Source organism: Camelus bactrianus, chromosome 9 (assembly GCF_048773025.1).
Source record: "Camelus bactrianus isolate YW-2024 breed Bactrian camel chromosome 9, ASM4877302v1, whole genome shotgun sequence".
In the NCBI taxonomy this organism is placed as follows: Eukaryota; Metazoa; Chordata; class Mammalia; order Artiodactyla; family Camelidae; genus Camelus; species Camelus bactrianus.
In genome coordinates this window covers 76,837,187-76,859,417 of record NC_133547.1, presented here as the reverse complement: position 1 = coordinate 76,859,417, position 22,231 = coordinate 76,837,187, and the positions used below count along the sequence as shown (strand labels likewise).

The 22,231-nt window shown below is 47.8% G+C and overlaps 1 protein-coding gene across 1 annotated transcript in view; it reads right to left on the bottom strand.

The window, feature by feature from the left end:
- Positions 1-22,231, bottom strand: part of ABCC11 (ATP binding cassette subfamily C member 11) — a 67,849-nt gene that overhangs the window by 12,388 nt on the left and 33,230 nt on the right. Inside the window, exons 12-23 of the mRNA XM_074370796.1 lie at positions 20,786-20,857; positions 18,363-18,487; positions 16,070-16,142; positions 14,192-14,395; positions 12,789-12,923; positions 12,614-12,710; positions 10,837-10,926; positions 8,546-8,649; positions 6,863-7,060; positions 3,675-3,901; positions 3,413-3,550; positions 2,000-2,186 (exon numbers count right to left, since the gene is read on the bottom strand). Of these exons, the coding sequence (XP_074226897.1) occupies positions 2,000-2,186; positions 3,413-3,550; positions 3,675-3,901; positions 6,863-7,060; positions 8,546-8,649; positions 10,837-10,926; positions 12,614-12,710; positions 12,789-12,923; positions 14,192-14,395; positions 16,070-16,142; positions 18,363-18,487; positions 20,786-20,857 (1,650 nt within the window). The remainder of the gene's footprint in view (positions 1-1,999; positions 2,187-3,412; positions 3,551-3,674; positions 3,902-6,862; positions 7,061-8,545; positions 8,650-10,836; positions 10,927-12,613; positions 12,711-12,788; positions 12,924-14,191; positions 14,396-16,069; positions 16,143-18,362; positions 18,488-20,785; positions 20,858-22,231) is intronic.

Genomic DNA, 22,231 nt, shown 5'->3' with positions numbered 1-22,231 from the left:
CATAAGGGGGCACGGAGTCTTTGGAGCTTCTAACCAAGGCAGTGATGTGAGGGAAACAGAATTAAAGAGCCCCCTGGAGAGAGTGTAAAGGTGGATGGAAAGGGTTTCGGGGGTGGGGTGAGGCAGGGAGGCCGAGAGGTTGTTACCCGGGATGGAGGTGCGACAGGGCAGCAGACGCTAAGGAGAAAGGACGAACCTGGGGCCATTCTGAAGCCATCAGGTCCCCAGGCAGAGCTCCTCCCTGGTGTCCTTGAGTGTCTGTGCCTGTGTGCGCCTGGCAGAGCTGAGGCTCCGCCCGTCCTGCACCAGCACCGGACAACCTGCCAAGGGGTATGGCCGCCAGGGAGCGTCTCTGGCCTCGGTCACTCCACATCCCCCAGGACTTGAGTTGGGAGCCTGTCCCCAGAGCCCAGAGTTCTGGAAGGCTCAGGGCAACTCTGCACAGAGGCACATGTGGGCGTGTGTGTTCGTGTGTGTGTGTGTGTTCATGTACGTGTGTGTGTGTCAGAGAGAGGGGGAAAGGGAGAGAGGAGAGCGTGTCCCACCGTGGACAAACCTGCTCTCACCAGCTGTGGGAACGCAGTCACGTTATCTCACCCTGGAAGCTCTGGTTTCCTATCTGGAAGCCGGGAACAGTAATAGCAAATGTTTATCCAGCATGTATTCTGGGCCAAGCATTCTTCCGGGTGTGTAACGTGCACGAATCCTCCCATTCACACACATTCCTCACAAAGCTGTAATTTCAGAACTTCTATTATCTCCCTTTTACAGCAGAAGAATCCCAGGCAAACGGAGGGTGACAGACTTGTCCCAGAGTCACACAGCTAATCACTGACAGAGCCTCATGTGAACCCACATGTTCCAAACCACACATTCCTAACCACGTGGCTACATCTCACAGAACGTGGGGAGAGTTCAGTGGAAGAAAGCACAGCGAGCGCCAGCCCCGGGTCAGCGCCCTGGTTATGGGACGGGGCGACTGTCTCTGGGCGTGAGCCCTGCACAGCCACCTGCAGGAGGGTCTGCGCACAGGTGTGGACATGTGGGCACAGCACTGTGTATGTGTGCAAAGGCCTGTCTGCTGCAGGGTTCCACGAGGAGCGGGAGGGACCCCCTCTGCATCCAAAAGGACGCCTCAGAGTAGGGCTCACGAGACCTGACCCAGTTAGAGAGAAGGCTGCCCAGGTACAGAGGGGATGGTTCATGAGTCCACCTGGGGACAGGGTGCCCTGGAGCTGGTGCGCCAGGATCCCCAAGGAGGATGCTAGGCCTACCTCTGGCCTCACAGCTCTTCCCCAGGACTCTGGGGACGTGACCCCTGGCCCCATTGCAGCGGGCGAGGAGGAGCTCAGGACGTGGGGCACCCAACTGCTACATCAGGGTCCCCTTGAGAACCCATTTTTAAATATAGAGTCCAAGACCCCGCCCGCCCAGGACCTGACTCCGAATCCCACTGGAGGACGGGATGTCGGCCCCGCTCCAGGGCCCGGCTGGTCAGCCTGCCGGGCTGGGGCAAGCACTCCGCTTCAAGTCTGTGCACGTTGAAGCCTAAGGGGCCCTGCTCCAAGGGAGGACTGGAAACTGACATTTTTAACCGCCTTCCCAGATAACTCAGAAAAGTCTGACAACTGAATCAGAGTCTGAATAGTACAGTAAAAAGAAACCACACAGGAAACCAAGAGGTCAGGGGTCTTGCCCTGGCCCTGCTCCTAACTCTCTGTCCGTCCAGACAACTCCTTCCCCTCTGAGCCTCAGTTTCCCTGTCTGCACAATAGAAGGGTTGGAGTCTGTTGCCTGTGGGTGCCCTTTCAATCCCAATATTCTATGATTCCATTCAATAGCTTTAAATACAGACTTCCCAGTTCAGAGGTGGTAAGGAAACAGAACCAAGCAGCAGATTGTTCATAAGATCACAAATGCCCAAAACCCAAGATGTAATCAAAGTCCCACGGCCCCTAAGTCTGCCCACGCCCCCACCGTCTGAGAGTCCCTCCCTCACCCGCAGGACGAGGCTGATAGCCATAGCTTTGTAGGAATAGGGGGCAGAGGAAATGCTGAAGAGTATGAAGAAGGCCACGACCAAGGTCATCAGATTGGTCATGAGCTCCAGCCTCAGTGACATCCATCGCGTGGAAAACAGGAACATCAGCAGATAGTTATTCTCTGTATCCGTCAGCCATTTAAACCTGAGAAAGAAAGGACAACCCAAAAATCATACATGTCTGTCTAACCCAGGGCTTCCCGAGGGTGCTTCCTCCAGCATCTAGCTCCCGACTCTCACCAAAAAGGACAACAAACAAAATTTGGGGAGTGGAGGGGGGAGGCAATCCTCACTACCCCAATCTCAGCCATGACCCCAGATCTAGGAGAGGGCTCTGACTTTGAACTTGATGGGTAGTTCAGGATGGAAAACTTGGGCCAATGCGAGTGAATAAATGCCGGAATTCGTGAGTGAGTGAAGGGAAGCGCCCCCTTCCCAGGGCCCACCCACCCTGTGTCTGCCTTGCTCACCACTGTGTCCCCAGTGGGTGCTGAGCACCTGGTAGGTTCTCAGTGTTGACTGAATGAATGCATCGCTCCAGTATCCCCTTGGTCCTAGTGTCTTTCCAATGCCATTGGGAGAGCTGGTACCACAGTGCATCCAATATTCCAGTTAACTGAGCCCACACCATCTCCCATGCCCAAATCTTACCAGGCTTTGAGACCAGCTCAGATGCCACCTTCTCCCCAAAGCCTTCCCTCATCCTCAGAGCTGTAGATCCTCTCTTTCCCATCTGAACTCCCTGGCATCTTATCTGCTCCTCTCCTAAGCTGTCTATCATATTCAACCCTGTCTTATTACAAAATATGTATCTGTGTCTCCTGTCTTCCATTAGACCATGAACTTCTTGCAGTTCAGTACAGACCAGGTTTGACTGATCTTTACATAGTTAAGCCTCAGCAACAATCATAGGGTCTGTTTGTTTGTTTCAACAAACATGTAGAAGGCAAATCTAATGTGTGAATAGTGAAGGAAATTCTGTTATTTAGAAAGCTGTTGTTCTTTTATTATTTTATTATAACTAGATACCTGTTTGGAAGTGAAAGAGAAAAAAAAAAAAAAGCAATGCAGTAAGTGCTAAGCCAGTAGCGCACCTTACTATTAATTACATGAACATATGTATATAACAGCCACAGGTCTTTAAGGCTGACAAACATTTTTCACTTACAAATATCACTTACATTTTTCTTATCCTTACAGCATCATCTTCCAGATGAGGTTCTGAAGACTCAGAGAAATAAATGGAATAAAGCAATGTTCTCTCTGATTCTTCTGAAGATGGTGCTATTCTCAGATGCTCTATTTCCTACCTTCCTGCCCCCCACCGCCCCACAGTCTGCATCACCCTCAGGTGGCAGCAGAAGGACTCACTCATTGATGAAGTCCTCAGTTTTTCCGTAGACATGGATGGAGCTCAGGCCGTGCAGAGAAGTGAGGATGTGGGAAAATAAAGGGGAGCGGCTGTAGTTCCCCAGTCTCCTGAACAAACTGTTGGCCCTCTTTAACACCCTGCAGCAAGAATGGGGGTGAGTGACCTGGGCCATCCGCCTCTGGGACCATCCAATTCTAGGTTAGTCCCAGACTCACACCGGAAGTCACAAACCTTGTCCCCAAGCAAAAAGAAATCACTCACCTGCAGTAAATGAGGCAAACAGTGAGTAACACAATTCCCATCAGCAGGATATAGGGGGACAGCACACTGATCATCAGCAGGATGAAGACCACCACCAAAAGCAGGAGCAGGACCTGTTCAGCAACAGTGGGCAAGAACTGGTCCAGCTCATCCAAGTCCCCTGAAAAGCAGTTCAGGAGCCGGCCTATCGGGGTCGTGTCAAAGAAACTCATGGGGCAGCGGAACACCTGCAGGGACAAAAGCACCCCAGATTATGACACTAGCCACAGGCCTTGCTCAGGACTTGATGAAGATGCCAGGTACCCTCAGGCTCTGAAGAGGTACAGGCCGCAGCCTAAAGGGTGTCCAGGGAAGGCTATGTAGAAAAATGGTTAAAAACGGGCTCTGGAGACAATTTGTCAGGGCTCCAGTGATGCCCAGCTCTTCCATCAACTGCTGTGTGATGGTGGGCAAGTTACTTAACCCTTCTGAGTCTCAGTGTCCTCACTTGTATAATGGGGATGATAACGATGCTTCAGTGTTGGGATGAAGACTGCACAACTTTGCCCATATACTAAAGGCCTTCTGAGTTGTACAGTTTAAAAGGGTACACGACAACCTATGGAATGGGAGAAAATATTTGCAAAAGATGAAACTGACAAAGACTTGACCTCCAGAATATATAGGTAGCTCATACGACTTAATAAGAAAAAAACAAACAATCTAGGTAGCGTGGCCAAGTGTTCTAAGGTGCTGGATTAAGAAAAAAACAAACAACCCAATCCAAAAATGGGCAGAAGACCTAAACAAGCAATTCTCCAAAGAAGACATACAAATGATTAATAAGCACATGAAAAAATGCTCAGTATCACTAATTATCACTAATTTGAGAAACGCAAATCAAAACTACAATGAGGTATCACCTCACACCAGTCAGAATGGCCATCATTCAAAAGTCCACAAATGATAAATGCTGGAGAGGCTGTGGAGAAAAGGGAACCCTTCTACACTGCTGGTGGGAATGCAGTTTGGTGAAGCCACTGTGGAAAACCGTATGGAGACTCCTCAAAAGACAAGGAAGAGGCTTACCATATGACCCAGGAATCCTGCTCCTGGGCATATATCCAGAAGGAACCCTACTTCAAAAAGACACCTGCACCCCAATGTTCATAGCAGCACTATTTACAATAGCCAAGACGGGGAGACAGCCTAAATGTCCACCAACGAATGACTAGATAAAGAAGAGGTGGTATATTTATACAATGGAATACTACTCAGCCATAAAAACCGACAACATAATGCCATTTGCAGCAACATGGATGCTCCTGGAGAATGTCATTCTAAGCGAAGTAAGCCAGAAAGAGAAAGAAAAATACCATATGAGATCGCTCATATGTGGAACCTAAAAAACAAACAAACAAACAAACAAAAACAAAGCATAAATACAGGACAGAAATAGACTCATAGACAGAGAATACAGACTTGTGGTTGCCAGGGGGGCGGAGGGTGGGAAGGGATAGACTGAGATTTCAAAATTGTAGAATAGATAAACAAGATGATACTGTATAGCACAGGGAAATTTACACAAAATGTTATGCTAACTAACAGAGAAAAAAATGTGACAATGAGTGTGTATATGTCCATGTATGACTGAAAAATTGTGCTGAACACTGGAATTTGACACAACATTGTAAAATGATTATAAATCAATAAAAAATGTTAAAAAAAAAAAGATCTTGTGGTAGCTCATGGTGAAAAAGAATGTGAAAATGAATATATGTATATTAATGTATGACTGAAAAATTGTGCTCTACACTGGTAATTTACACAACATTGTAAACTGACTATAACTCAATAAAGTAAAAAATAAAAATAAAATAAAATAAAAGGGTGCATTTCATGGTATGTGAATTATATCTCAATAAAGCTATTATTTTAAAAAGGAAGAAAGGCATAATACATTGAAAGTGTTCAGAACAGTACCTGCCTCCTGGTAAGTGTTCCATTAATAACCAACTCTTACTTTTTTCTACAGATGGGACCATTTTCACTCAGCATCATCAAAGATTAGCAGCAGCAATTCCACTGCGATTGCAGAAGACGGAACCTTGGGTAGATTTTAACCTTGACTGCCCCTTCCTGAAAATGGCATCCCAACCTCACTAAAAGCAGTGAATATGAGGCCCTTTGGAGATCAAAGAGCATTTCATACTAGCACAGGGCTAACAACAATCCAGTTCATCCTTCTCATTTTACAGACGAAGAAACTGAAGCCCAGAGAAGGGGTAGCAGCTTAGTGATTGCTCAAGGTTACCCAAGTAGTTGATGGCAAAACCCTAACAGGACCAGGGCTCTCAAGACTTCCTTAACCCCCAGCACAGCCACGCTCTTTACAGAAGGCATTTCTTAAAGACTCAGGGCACTGACCTGCTGACCAACTGACCACTTTCATTTCCCCACGTAGTTCTTTATTTTTTATTTTTTGGGGGCGCAGGATAATTAGGTTTATCTATTTATTATTATGTTTTTAATGGACGTACTGGGGATTGAACCCAAGACCTCGTGCCTGCTAAGCACACGCTTTACCACCATTGAGCTATCCCCCACCTCCTCCCCGTGTAGTCCTTAAGCCATATCACAAAACAAAGTGAATAAAGGTTAATAGTATCTCATAAGACCAAAAGTAAAGGAAAGAATGAAAGGAAAGGGGAGGGAGGAGGAAGATGCATTGTGACTATTAATAAATGATAATTATTTGAGTCATAAAGTGTCATGGCAAACGTCTGGAGACAGCAAGAAAGACCAGTGGTTGGCAGGGGTCTGGGGAAGGGAGGGGTGAATAGGTGGAGGGAAACTATTCTGTATGATACTTAGTGGCAGACACATGCCAGTATACATTTGTCAAAACCCACAGAACGTACAACACAGAGAGCAAAACTTCATGTGAACTACGGACTTCAGTCGATAGTAATAACGAATCGATATTGGCTCATCAGTTGTAACAAATGCCCCACACTGATGCAAGGTGTTAATAATATGAGGAACTGTGGGCATGGTGAGAGGGATGTGAGAAATCGCTGTACTTTCTGCTCAATTTTTCTGTAAACCAAAAACTGCTCCCCCCAAAAATTGTCTAGTAATTTAAAAAAAAAAAGTTGGGCAAGGTCAGGTCTCAGACTGTGGCCACGCCCACTTCCCCGGGCCCGTACCTTGCTGAGGAGGTTGTTGTGCAATGTCGTGGACGCCTTCACCGTGACCTTGGTGAAAGCCAATGAGAACAGGATCCCTATGAAGACCAAGAACAGGGCACCGAGGCCATACACCAGCTGGTAAAAGGGCAGCTGGGGGTTGTCGAGTATGTCTCCTGGGTCTGCAGTGGTCCCGTTACTCTCTCGGCTGCGGTTGGTCTTCAAGAAAGAATAAGGGTGGTGGTATGATAAGAAATATGCTTAGTCTTTGTCCCCATTTCCTGGCACAGGGCTCCTAAAACCCTTGTGATTTCCTAAGTGCTGCGGGTGCTGGGAGCATCTTTTGTTGTAATAAGTGACCTTTGATTCTGGTCACTTTTAAGATCTTTGGGGTCTCCGGAGCAATGAGTGTCTTTTGCAGCTAATGAGATGACGGCACCAGGTATTTCTAGAATCTGCCAAGGTGGAGTCAGAAACTTTAGAGACCAGCTCCCCAGTGCCTGGGGGCTTCAGGTTTGGGGCTGGTCACCAGAAGGACCAAGCCATGGGTCCAAGCTTGGAACTTTCAGCCCTACCCCATCCTCTGGGAAGGAGAGAGGGGCTGGAAATTGAGTTAATAATTAATTATACAGATGTATTGAAACCACCACAAAAATCCCTAAAGCACAGGCTTCAAAAGGCTTCCAGATTGGTGAACACACCCATGTGTCAGAAGGGTGATGCACCCCGAGTCCATGCAGACAGAAGTTCCTGCACTATGGACCCTTCTGGACCTCACCCTATGTATGTTTTCCTCTGGCTGTTCATCTGTGTCCTTTATTAGATCCCTTATAACAAACTGGTAAAAGTATTTCTGAGTCCTCTGAGCCATGCTAGCAGCAAATTATTGAACCCAAAGGTAACGTCCTGAGAATCCCCAAATTATAGCCAATCCATCAGAAGTACAAAAGGTCTGGACTTGTGACTGGCATCTGCAATGGGGACAATCAGAAGCATCTCTTGTAAGGACCGGAGAACCATTCCTTTGAAATATCATCAGGAAGGGCAGGGCCCCGGTCTCCCAGTCTCTCTGGGAGGATGGACCGCCCGCTGGCCGCAGACACAGCGGGCCTAATGGCCTTGACGCTTACCAGCCTTCTGTACTGTTTCACTTCTCTGAGCTACTGGGGCCCCGCTTTCCCTCCTCCCTCATTCGCCCTTTGAAAAGCCCAGATCCCCTCTTGCACAAATCAGAATGGAGCTCAGCTGTTTCACCACTGACAAGAGTGACTAAATAAAACCTTGTTTTCCCTGTTCTAACTAACGTCCGGCCATGTGCATCTTTGCTGTGGCCTCCCAGCCACCCACAGGGGAGATGAAATCTTATTTTAAGTAATACAGAACAAGGAGGCAAAACTCCGGCTGAAGGAAAGTCACTTAGGTGGACTGCAAAGCATTCTTGGGGAGCTGTCTGGGGACAGAAACCTCTTGGTTTTGCTCCAGCGAGACTGCCTAGGTGGCCACTCTGTGAACACAGGTGGCCAGATGGGAGGGAGCCCCAGAGTTCTGGTTCCCTCTAGAGCTCCATTTGTCCACTTGGCAAGGGCAGGCACTGGGCTTGCCATGGGCTTCCCTAACCCGTGCTTGAGGGGCCCTGAGGAGTAAGAAGCAACCCAACTCCACACAAGCCCACAGAAATGCACTCCAGTCCCCCATGGCACTCACCCCTGAGCCCTGCTCCAACCAATGGCTCAACCACCACATGCTGAACATTATGAGGAAGATCATCACCACTGAGAGAAGGAAAACCATGGCAGAGACCAGGTAACCTGGGGAGGGAGAAGGGGGTAACACACAGGTGCCATAAGAAGGTGCACGGCCATCCCAGGCCCTTGGATCTCCCTGACCCCTATCCATTTTGGACACCTTAGACGACTGGAAAGAGCTGGGTTCCGAGGTTAGAAAGCCCTGGGTTCATACCCTAGCTCTACTACTTAAAAGCGATGTGAGCCTGGGCAAGGTACCAAATGTCAGTGACACGCCACCTCCTTGCCTATGAAATAGTCATAGTAGTCCTGCCAGACTCATGGGGCCGCTCTGAGGATGATACGAGATAATGTGTGTCAAGCACCCAGCCCAGTGCCTGGTATAGAAGCAGTCTTCTAGAGGTCAGTTCCCCTTACGCAGGTCCTGAGGGTTCAGTGTTCAAAATAACAACAGCTCCTTTTTACGTGGTATGTACTACTGTGTACCATGTGCCAGGCATAGTACTAAATATATGCATTATTTCTGAATTTGGAATTCCTATTCCCATCCACTGAGTCTCCAAGAGAGGATGTAACTTGCGCACAGTCACAGAGTGGGTGAGTGGTGAAGCCAAGGATGGGAAAACCCAGGGTATAGCCCCTCCTTTAGCATCTACCTCTTGCACCAGCACTCTGTCCACCGACCCAGTCCCATGCCCACATTCCTTTTCCTGAATTCCACCCTTCCTTAAGCTCTACTCAAGGACCACCTCTCTTTGATGGCATCCGAGACTATACCTGGTCAGAGGGATGTCTCTCGCTGCTACTGGACACACGTGTTATCATTCTCCAGCCAGATTCCAGGGTGGGCTCTTAGATTCTATACACCCACCCCTCCAGAGGTTGGCACAGAGCCTGATCCACAATAGGTACTTTGTAAATACCCATCAATTGTTTTCTTGATTCATTCATGCAGTTCACAAATATTTGCTGTTCCCTTGCACTGGCCGGGCCCTACAGGGATGCCCATGGTGGGGATGGTGGGAGTGGCGATCTCCTCTGCACAGTCTACCTTTTCATCCCCTAGACAGCTAGAGAGAAGACACATCTGGCCCGGGGTTAGGATCCAAAGTCAGTGAAGAGTAAAGAGCTGGTGTGGAGTCACAGTGACTCTCAAAATTTAAATTACTCAAAAAGTACAGGATCATGTACTTGGTTTTGTGTGTACACCATTGTACAGTTATATGCGTGTGGATTTGGTAGTGTTCACCATTTAATAAAAGGAAACTTCTAATCACCATCCACCTTCAGAAATACAGTTTAATACATACCAAAATGAAAGCTTCACCAATGTTACCTTTGCAATGCATGCAAATATTTTCTATTCTATTCTCATTTCTATTCTCATTGATACTTACAATTCACTCAATTGATTTCAGAACCCACCAGTGGGTAAGGACCTGCAGTTTGAAAAACACTGAAATAAAGAGGACTGTTAGCACTCTTTATTTCAAGAAAATATATGGACTATATTTTCTTACTTTCTGTATTCTTACTGAGGTGTCCTTTGGGGTCTTCATCATGGAAAGCCTGCTCCTCTTAGGGCTAGCTAATTCCTAGAGACAGCAAATGACTCCCTGTGGGCACATCTTTGATATACAAACCAACCAGTCCAAAGCTCACACTCCCAACCACGTCTTTTCATCAAACCAATATTCCTCCTGCCCAAATTACCCCAAGACCAAGTATTAGACAACTAGGACCACCGCTATAGCCCAGAGCCCCCCAAAATCATTCAAACCATCCAACCCCAAGCTTACTCAGCACCCCTATCCTGCTTCCCCCAATTCTTCCCACAAAAAGACCCAATAAAGTCTCTGAAGCCTGGTCTCCCTTCTCCCCCTTTTGCCTCCTGATGGACCCTGGTGCTTCCCCATGTGGCTCTGCATGGCTTGCCATGCCTATTTCAAGGGATCTGTGAGTATAAATGTTTCCCTTGGTGAAAATAATTTACATGTTGTATGTCTCACCGTATTTGATTTTTTTTAATGCCAGGTACCTTTTAGTACAAGTACCCATGAAAACCTAACTTGCAGCATTGACTATGGTGGTAGGGTTACCATAACTGAGTACTGTTGGATGAAACTGTGCATGTTAAACTCATGAATGGCATGACTCTTCTGCACCCCTCTGCCTCACAAGACCTTGCAGGGGTAGGGCTGGTCTGAGAGAGGGTCCTGGCCTGGCCTGGAGCAGCTGGCCTCACCGTACCTCCGGCTACCTGGATGTAGTGGTGGTAGACACTCCATTTCAGGGACCCTTCTTCCATCTTCTCCTTCCTGGTGAGCTGATTTTCCAGCCCTGGCTCAGGGAAAAGAAGAATGAAACAGTATGCCTCCCAATCTCCTGTATCTCCTTCCCAGGTCAAAAGGAGCCTTGCAAAGCCCTCTGCCCTGGCTTCCACCCAGTGCCTCACCCAAGTCTGACTCAAACCAGCAGATTTTCCATGGAAGACTACTGAAGGTAACCTTTGCCTGGATTCCAGAGTCTAGAAAGGGGGTCTATCCCTAGCCATTCATAAACTCTGGAGGGCCTAGGGTTCTCAAGATCTTGATGGGTAGAGAAAGATGGCAAGAGAAAATGAAGAAAGCAATGACTTGGGGCCAGAAAACCTGGGTTCAAGAATTGTCATCACAATACTGTGCAACTTCAGGCAAACCACTTAATCTCTCTGTTTCCTCATCTGACAACTCCTCAAGAAACAGTTGTGACACCAGCCCCGGCAGACTTGGCCTAGAGCAGAGCAGAGGGACCAGTATCTAGAGATATCAGTAGATGGTGCTGATGACAATCACAACCACAACAATAACAGGAAACAGCACTGTAGGGGATGACTGTTGTTTCTGCCTGACACTCTTCCTTCCTCTAATAGCAACACCCCAGTTTTTCCTAGGGAAGAGGGCTTGCCTTATGGAATTTGACTCTTTAGGGGAATTATACCAGAATGGAAAACAATTGGAGTAGGGTTTTTTTTAATTTATTTATTTTTATTTTATTTAAATTTTGTTGGGGACAGGTAATTAAGCTTATTTGTTTTATTTTTTAATGGAAGTACTGGGGATTTAACCCAGGACCCTGCGCATGCTAGGCATGCACTCTTGCCATTGAGCTATACCCTCCCTTTCCCTGGAGTAGGTTTTCTTCAAAAGGATTCTGCACCTGTTCCCGCTACTTAGACCCCAAAATTGCTGAGGCCTGGTTCTTCAGCTTTTCCTTTCATTCTGTCATCTACACTCTTTCCTGCCAATAAATTATTTTTCTTCCCAAATCAGTTTCTGATCTCTGCAGCTGAAGACTCTACTGGTGACAGGAACCTGTGCTGAGGGCTTCCCTCCACCTGACCCTATCTAATCTCCACTACAACCCTGCAAAGTAAGCACTGTTATCTCCACTTTTGCCAATGAGGGCTCAGAGAGTTTAAGTTGCTTGGCCAAGCTCACACAGCTTTGTGCACAGCAGAGCTGGAATTCAAATCCAGAATTTGTCTTACTTCAGAAATGGAAGCCTTTCTGTTCTGCTACTCTGTCTCAGAAAAGAGCAAAGCCACAAGCTTCTGGATGTCCAAGACTGGGCCTAGATCATTTCTGATTTCCAATACATTTGCTGTCAACAAATGTATAATGAATGAATGTCCCAATGCCTTGAAAAGTTTTACATTTGAGCCACTCGAGGCCAAAACTATCCCCATCCTGTCTCTGCCTCTGCACACCCTCAGCTGTTCCCCCAACAACACTCACTTCCTGGATGCTTCAGGCCTCCATACCCTGTGGGTATAGGATCTTTAATCTGTATGTGTAATGTTTGGGATCCTGTTTGGCGAGGACATGGTCTGGTCAACTACTGGGATCTGTATCCTGTATGTGTAATGTCTGGGATCCTGTTTGGTGAGGACATGGTCCGGTCTAGGGTGCAGGGGGAAAGGTCAGGGCCTCTGGAGGGCAGGCAGGCAGGCCGGAAGAGGTTCTTATCCTATTCCCGGCATCATTACCAGCATTTTCATTGAGAGGCTCTTCCTGGCAAGTGGTCTGGGCCTGACCTTCCACCTGAGACTCTTCGGCTGCCTTAGCTACGCCCAGCAGCGTGCCCTGGGGAGAGAGCACATGCCGGGAATGCAGGGGTGCCCCTCCCCATCAGGAGTGAGCAAGGGACGGGGCGGAAATCACCTGCGTGGCCTCCGCTTTCATCTTCCGGATGAGCTGGGCATATTGCCCCTGGTTCTGTATTAACTCACTGTGAGTTCCTTTTTCACAGATTTTCCCATCTTCTAGCAAAATGATCTGATCACAGAACTCTAAATACTGAAAAGTCAGAAGAAATAAAGTCTTCAGTAAACATACAAAAAGATGTTTTTACCTCACTATTCAAAGGAAAGACACAAATTTAAATCATGATACAATGTTTTATCCCGCCAGTCTGGTAAAAATGTGAACACTGGACAACCCCAAGTGTCGGTGATGACTGGAGGTAAAGGGAACCCGTATAAAACTGGGGCTGGGGGGCTGTAGATTGGTACTACTTTGGAAAGCAAGCTGACAGTATCTAGTAAAATTAAAGATTTTTGAAGAGTTATGAACCAGCCAATTCACTCCTAAAACGCTACCCTAAGAAAAGACCTCTCAGACACGTGCATCAAAACACAGACAGAAGGATGTGCACTGGAGCATTTTTTTGGTAAAAGTGAAAACTGTGAAACAACCTAACTGTCCATCCTGGAGAAATAAATTCCGGAATATTCAGATATTGGAACAGTAGACCAGTGACAATGAAATGACATTCCACGTATCAACATGGAAGCTCTTGAAAATATAATGTTGAGCAGAAAAGCAAATTACCGAAGAATACGAAAAGTAAAATATCAATTATATAAAGTCTTAAAATGTGCAAAAGGGCACTTGCTCCTGTCTGGAGAGCCACACATATGTTTTAAAAGGGAACAATGAACAGCAAAGTGAGGGAGGCAGGAGGGCGGAAATGGAATGTAATCCGAGGGCCATCGATGTGGGACCGTGTCATCTGGGTGGCAGATGTGTGGGCTTTCGTTAGACTATTTTCTAGCCCATTTTTATGTCTTAAATATTTTATACCAAAAAAAAAAGAAAAAAGAAAGCCAAAATAGAAGAAGAAGGAGAAATAATAATAGGGTCTTGAGGCCAAAAGCAAGCATGAAGCCATCTAAGGAGAAGGGCCCGTGGGAGGCAGCAGCAGACACAGTGTGCACTTGACGGAAAAAGGGGAGACTTGGGGAAGGTTTCTTCTCTAAGAGAATGTGTTATTTTTTTGTTTGTTTGCATTTAAATTTTTTTGTAACTTCAAAAGCAGTGGCCCACCCTTACGATTTTGAAGATGCAGGAGACCTTAAAATTTGCTTTAAGTTTTTACCAGCCTATATTTTCCACATGGAAAGCAGAGGAAATCAAGTGCTTCACAACAGTCCCTGAATCCCTGGGTCGGTCTGAGAGGAAGGGGCAGCTGCAGTGGGGCAGTTACTGAATCACACTGGAGAGGCAGAGGCTGGAGGAGCTGCCTGCTCCGTCAACCATGTCCAGAGCCCGGGAAGGGCAGTTACCTGCAGCTGGTGGGTCACCAGGACGACGGTCTTCCCCCTGAGCGTCTTCTTAATGCACTCCTCAAAGATGTGCTTCCCCACGTGGACGTCCACGGCCGACAGGGGGTCGTCCAGCAGGTACAGCTCGTGGTCAGAGTAGACGGCCCGGGCCAGGCTGATCCTCTGCTTCTGCCCCCCAGAGAGGTTGAGGCCCCGCTCCCCGATCTGTGGACAGGAAGCCAAAGGCACCAGGTCTGGAGGGTGAGCCCAGCCAGGTGTGCTCACTCCAGCCAGGTGGGCAGATGGACAGACCGAACCCCGCCGAGAACACGCTCCTGGACCCCTAATGACTTGGCACCCTTGACATTTCAAAAATATTTTTCAAAATCTGCTCAGTAGGATATGAAAAACTGATTTTCCACTAATACAATTTGTAATTCACAATTTGATACAATTTTTCTCAATCTGTCAGTTTCTCAGGAGACATATTACACTTTTAACAATTTAGTTCATAAAATAAATTACTTATTCCCCCAAAACAGCACCTTCTTACATCTCATTCAGGTTTTAAATCTCCAGTGACTGTCCCTATCTGCTGGCGAGACCATGGGCCTGGGTTATGCGCTGTCACCTAAGACCATGTGTACCATGTGCAGCTACTTGACAGGGCAGGGCTGTGATGGCTGGGCTAGCCCTGCCGTGGCCGCCGTGGGAAAGGCCCCTTATACGACACCCCTTATGTCAGGAGTCAGGGGGGAAAAACAGAGTTACTGGGCAGCGTGTCTGGGGTCGCCTAGCAGATTAGCACCCCCGGCAGCTGCCAGCTGGCCCACCCCTCAGTCAGGCTCTGGGGACAAGGCAGCTGGGGGCTAAGTCCTACCCGGGTTCCTCCCTGCAGAGAGGAAGCAGAGTTGAAAGAGCAGCAGGGTGACCTCTTGTCACTGCTCTGCCTCCAGCTCACCACCATGTGACCATGGATAAGCTTGGCCTGGGCAAAGCTCAGCTTCCCGACTTAGTCGCTCGCTCAGCAGAGACTTAATAAATGCCTACTGTGTTCCTTTAATGAGAGCTACACCTGCTTGACACCGGGCACTATTCAAAGCACTTTGTATGCGTCACCTCCCCTAAACCTCACATCACCCTGACGAGGTCAGTACTGTTACTGATGCACTTTCCAGACCAGACCGTGTACTTCCTACTGAAGACACGACCCTGAACAAGACAACTGCGCGCTCTGCCCTCAAGGGTGTACACTCCCATCTTTAAAGGAAGGATGACAAAAGAACTGGCCTCCTAGGGTTATCTGAGGCTCACCCAAGACAGTGCATTCAAGTTGCTAGAGGAGTGCTGTGAATAGAGCAGGTGTTCCTTACTGATTACTGGGCTAGTGTTCGATGATAAAATCAAGACAACAGTACTGCTTTGATCTTAACAAAGGTCTTGTGTGGATTAAGGGTGGCTACAGCCATGAAAGAAGGCGAGTTATCAGGAACATGTAACAGTCAGAACTCAAATTGCCACTGTGGGGCCACAGCTACCACTCCTATCGACATGGCCAGAGAGGGGCAGGGTGGGTGGATGGGGCCCAGGGGTTGGATGGAAGGTTTCTTATCTTCAGAGAGTCTCCACTCTTGCTTCAGAAGGAGTTTGAGGTCACCCCCCATCCTCATGGGGTAAGATAGTCTCTTTGTCAGCTCCCAAGGTCAGATGACCCCCAACTTCCCTCCCTCGGTGGGAGACGCTCTGAGGCAGAATCTGCAAAGCTAACTTGAGCTGCTCTAGGAAGGAGGAGCTGGGGTCCCTCCTCTACCTACCCAGGGAGATGGGCTGGGGACCCCAGAACACCATGACAAAGAAACAGTCACAGCAGAGCTGGTGGGGTGCTCGCCTCTCACTCACCTCTGTCATGTCTCCAAAGGGCAGGATTTCCAGGTCACGGTGCAGGGAGCAGCAGTGGAGCACCCGGAGGTACCTGGAAGGACAGAGAGCTAAAGAGACGGGTGGCCCGGCCGCAGGCCCTCCGGCCTTCCCAAGCTTGGTAGGGAATGGTCTTGTATTCCATGGTAAGAAATTTAGCCTTGATCCTGCATTTAATGGGAAGCTACAGGAGGCTTTTTTCAGTTCCTTCCTCCCTTCATTTCTTCCAATCCAATGAATGCACTTGGTAAATATTTGAACAGAACAAAAAGAAGAAACAGTGGAAAGTGAGTCTCCCTCACATCTTTGACCCTCAGTTGCTTTCCTCAGAAGCAGCCACCAACAGAGTTTATTTATTCAGAAATAATCTAGTGACATATGTATGTGTGCAGCATATAGAGATTTACACTGTGTTAATGGCACCACTGTATTCCATCATATGGATGCACCACAAATCATTTAACCAGTGCCCTAGTGCTGGACGTTTGAGTTGTTCCTAGTCTTTTGCTACTATGAACAATGCGACACAAATATTCTTGTACATGGATCGGTGTTTGTGGGTGACACTGTCTATGCATTCAATGCCTGACAGTGGATTTTCTAAGTCAAAAGTTGGAGCATTTTTATCTTCAGCAGATATTTCAAAACTACCCTTTTAGTGGTATCCGTCTGAAAGCTAAGCAGTGACAAGACGTCTTTTTGGACGATTGCCCTGGAGGCGGGATACAGAGTGGAACAGACCAAAGACTGGAGACAGGGAGCCAAGGGCAGGGGCAGTAGGAACAGTTCAAGCAGGAGGTCACGAACCAGCACTAGCAGCAGAGATGGAGAAGAGAAGGGAAAAACAAGAGCTGTTTAGGTGGCTGAGTCATCCAGAGTTGCTGACAAATTAGATGTGGGAGGTAAGAAGGGAAGGCGTCAGGCTCACAGGGGTGCAGGATGGGGGTGATGCCACAAAGCGGAACTGGGAATTTGGGAAGAGAAGCAGCGGAGGTGAGGGCTGGGCAAGCAGAGGGCTTATGAGTTGGTAGAGGACCTGATATCAAAGAACCCACAGGACAGCCGGCCAGAGAGGACTAGTTTATACACCCACATAGCTGTGCCTTTAAGCATTGTTACTGGGGGCCCATTGCAAAATCATGTAAAGAGTCAAAGGAGGCCGGAGTCCACCAGAGTTGGAAGCACAGCTGTAGCATTCAGGGCAGTTTTCCTGAACCCTCCACTGCACAGACTTCACTCATGGCTTCCAAGTGCATGTCTCAGGCAAGTTTCCCTCCAGGACCCTGGGAGGGAGAGGCTGCAAAGGGCAAGCAGGGATGTGCATGGGAGGCGGGCATTGGGCCAGGAACCCAAACTCAGACTCCGGTCCCCTACGTTGCACAACCTCATCACTTCATTTGTTTTACCTCTTAATTTAGGGGTCAGGAATTAATTCATACAAATGAAGTTTTAAAGGAATGTTTTTGAAAGGAGAGGGTTATTTTGAGCCAGTAGAGCATCACAGTTAAGTGTGAAGTTTCTGAAAGCAACTGGGTTCAAATTCTGTCTATCATATTCTACCAGCTGTGTGACTTTGGGCAAATTATTTAACCTTTTCAGGCCTTAGCTGACTTGTCTGGAAAATGGATATGATAATAATCTTTCTTTCCCAGCAAGAAGGAAATTCGGTGATGCATACAAGTGAGCACTAATAAAAGAAATGTTCACACATTGAGATCTGGGAAAGTCATTCTGGCTTATAGATGAGTTAACTTGAATTTGATGCTCACTAGAACAGCCTGTTTGTGGCCTGTCAAACATTCATTGTACATCCACGTTAATTATGAAAGAAAAGGGCACACTGACCAGAAGTAAAGAATGTCTGTGTTAAAAATAAAGATGAAACGCCCCTCTTCCTGGGGCACCAATGCTGGCCCTCCCTCGATAAGACCCTTTCCCAGGTAGGTGCCAAGGGCCTAGTGTATGTGCTAGTCTGTTTTTCTGAAACCTCAAAGAAGTGTATCCCGGACTTGTTTAATGGTGTCTGTGCTGACAAGATATAAAACTGCTGAAAACCCTGCTTCTCTGGAGCAGTTTCTCAGTCATCTGGGAAGCAGGCTCGCGGGCTAGTCCTCGGTGTAGCTCCCATAAAACACTTCTCTATTCTTCTCATTGGTTGTTTATCGATTATTTTTGTCAACAGCACACCGCGTCAGCCGTTGCCAAGTCAGCTAGAGGTCCCTCCCCAAACAGGACACACCCCCCACGTCCAGCCCTGCCCCTCCTGGAAGCTTACCGGGCCTCATCATACTGGCTTCCCAAAAGGATGTTCTCCCGGATGCTCCCCGCGATGATCCAGGCCTGCTGGGGGACGTAGGCCAGGCTTCCGTGTACCCCCACCGAGCCCTCCAGCAAGTGCATCTGCCGCAGAAGGAGTCCAGCCTCAGGACCAGGGGACCTGGGACCGGCCCTGCCTGGCTCAGTAGCCGCAGTGCCTGTGGCCCCAGTGTGCCCCAGCAGCCTGGGGGCTCCCCAGTGTAAATGGGATCTTAACCTGGTCCTGCCAGGCCCACCAGTGAGCTGAGGAAAGGCCCTGAGAACAGGGGCAGTGGTTGGAGCTGAGCCAGGCTTGTTCCTGCTGCAATTGAATCCCAGGTTTGCAAGGAAGAACACCCCACACTTTGTTTCTTCTCTATTTCCCCAGCCCCAACCCCGAGCAAGCAGCACCTTCCTACTCTTCACTGTGAGATGGAAAGTTCCAGGCCATCTCTGACCATCTCTAGATATCACAGAATTATTACTAATTTGTTAGGCATGATAACATCACTGTGATGAGGTAGAAAAACCCTTATTTTTCAGACAGCATGATGAAGTATTTATTGGGGAAGGTGTCATGATCTCTGTAATTTCAAATTCTAGAAAATATGTTTCTACATAAATGTGGCAAATATGCAAATGTTATCAACTGTTGAATCTCAGTGGTGGGTATAGGGGTCTTTAGTGGTCTCCCTGCTTTTCTATATGATACGTTAATTTTATTTTATTAAGAAAAATGTTAATGGAGATACTGGGGATTGAATCCAGAACTTCGCACCTTGTGCAGCCTAAGCACGTGCTCTACCACTGAGCTAGTTCCCTCCCTGCCATAGATAAATTTAAAAGCATACATTAAAAACAATCGAGACCACAATTCTTATGCCCATGACCCCAAGCACAGGACCTCATCATCCTGTGCTTCTTCCTCCTTCTCATCCTGCACTTCCTACTTCTGATGTGAAGCCAGGCTTTGATTAATAAGAACAAAACTTTAAAATGATATCATTTTGTTTTCCTTTATTGGAAGGCAAGCGATTGGTTCATTCGAAGAGGAAACTGACAAGCCTCTGGCCACGGAAAAAGGTGGCCTTGAAGGGAAACTGCCAGGAAACGGGAAACGTAGCTGTGATGAGAAGCAAGTGCCAACTGGGTGTCAGCCCTGGCTCCACCCCTCACCTGCTGGCCACCATGGGCAAGTCACTTCTCTCAACCTCATTTACTCATCTGTAAACTGACCTTCATGTCTGTGCCTTTCTCAGGGGATTGTTTTTAGGTTGAAGGGAAAAATGGGAAGCACTGAGCACAGGGCCTGGCATGCAAGTACTATGCAAACTATTTTTACTATTAAAAAAAAATGAAGTCTTCTTCTCAGCTGTAAAGAAGTCGGGGAAAGGCCATCACATGTGGAGGACAAACAAATGAGCCATCAGATGGGTGTATTAGGAGACAATTGCTGTGGACAACTTGACCACATTCCAAGGAGGTGATGAGTGTGGTGGTGGGCACTCAGGAGGCAGAGCTGAGAGGGGAACACAGTAAAGGATGGATACCTGCGAATTCTCCCAACCATGCAGGAAGGAGAGACGGCGGACAAAGAAGGGAGGAGAAAAGAGAGGAGCCCCAGGACTGGGTGAGGCTGAGGCTGAGTGGGGAAGGGCTGGCAAGACCCCCATGGGGAGGTGACCATACACATATACCAGATGTTATAGCCGTTTTATGGTGGTGTTCCCTAAGAGCTGTGCAATATGACCTCAAATGTTTGGGGGGAGTGGGCTTGATTTTGAGGGGGAACTAGAGAAAGGGTGGGGCTGTGCCGCATGTCTGCACAGCTGCAGACAAAGCAGACCTCAAGAACATGCACAGGCCATGCAGTTGGAGGTTCAGATCTCAAAGGCAGGGGCGCCCAGCAGGATGTGAATTCTGCTGCTGGGGTGCGAATGAGACTGTCCCATCCCATCCGAGGGCCTCCTCTCCTCATCCCCTCCCTCCCTCCCACTCCTTCTTTCTCCCTCCACGTTTCACTCCCGATGCTTCCTCACAAGGGACACATGTCCCACTCTGAATTTGGCTTCACGAGATGATTTTTATTATCATATTAAACTTTGAGATCATCACCTGGTAGCTGGCTGATGACAGCACAGAGTGGGGAAAGCAGAGACGGATGAGGCCAGACCTCCAGGTGCTGGACAGGCAATACTCCCAGCCAGAGGGGAGAAGGAAGCACATTCATAACTCACCCCACCACCACCACGGTGTGTGCTCAACTGTTTTCAATACGTAAAAACTCTGTTGGTTGAGACCCCATCGGGGAAGAAAGTGGTGATGTGACTTCCTTGGGGAACTGGAGATTGGGAGCGCCTGGTCTGCCCAAGGGTGGATGTGCAAGGGTCCCAAGACACTCACCTCCCCCAGGATGGCTGACAACAGGCTGCTCTTGCCACTTCCCATTTTGCCACAGACCCCTAGCATGGTCCCCTGCAAAGCCAAAGAGGACAGACAGGCATTGGGACAGATGACTCGCCCAGGGCGGGTCTGTGTTTGAACACAAAATGACAAACAGAAAACAAAATACCCACACACACTCCCAAGGCCCCTCAGACAAACAAAGCTCCAGATGAGCTCTGACATTGGTCTCTACAGTTGGGATGGGACAAGCTCAAAGGAAGGAAGTCGCATGGACACATGGTCCTCTCGGGCAAGAAACCCAAATGCCAGATCTGCATCTATGCTACTCTGTGATCCTGAGCAAGTCACTTAGACTCCTTGTGCCTTGGTGTCTTCATCTGTAAAATGGGGGTAATGAAACCAGCCTCACAGAATTCAACATATATTCGTTCATTCATTCATTCATCCATCAGATAGTCATTTGAGTCTCTTCTGTACACCAAGTAATGAAGAAAAGAACTCCCATTAAGCTGACATTTCTAGAGAGGAGAGACAGATCATGGAATAAATAAGAAAACAAATAATATCAGAAGGAGATATGTGACATAAGTAAAATGAAACTGGCTACTATGACAGACAGTTGGAGGTTACAGTCATGTTGGAAGGGTTGGCCAGAGAAGGCTTCTTACAAACATGTGTCATTGCAGCTGAGACCTGAATGACAAGAAGGAGGATCTAGAGGTTCCACATGATGGGAACAGCAAGTGCAAAGGTCCTGAGACAAGACCAAGGTTGGCTAGTATAGCTGGGTGTGGAGGGAATGAATGGGAGAAGACGTCAGAGGTCAGATGTGGACAGGGTGCTCAGGGAAACCTAGACTCTATCCTAAGTGCAGTGGAAAGTCAGTGAAGGTTTTAAGCAGGAGAGTGACTTGAAGCGGTCTGTTTTAAAAAGATCTCTCTGTCCACTGTGTGTAACGGATTGTAAGAGGGTAAAAGTGGAAGTGGAGAGGCTGGTAAGGAGGCTCTTAGAGGAGCTGGATAAGGTGTGATGGTGGCTGGGGCTAGGGCTCCAGTGAGAGGTGGGTGGGTCCAGGAGAGATATTGAAGTAGAGCTGACAGGCTTCGCTGATGGACTGGATTAGTGGGAGGAGAGGAAAAGAATCAGGTTTGACTTCTAGGTCCTCGACCACTGGAAAGATGGTGATGCCATCTCCTGAGATGGGGAAGATGTGGGCAATGGGTTCTTTTTCAGTCTTGTCTTGTTTGAAATGTTTGGTAGGCATTGACAAGGAGGTATTAAATAGACAGTTGAGTCTGGAGCTCAGAGACTTGAAAGCTAGAGATAATAGCAATAAGATGGAAATAAAGCTGTAAAACTAAAGCTGATGGACTGCAGGTGATCACCAAGGGAGAAAGCAGAAGTAGATAGTGGATATTAGATACTAATATCTATTGATATCAC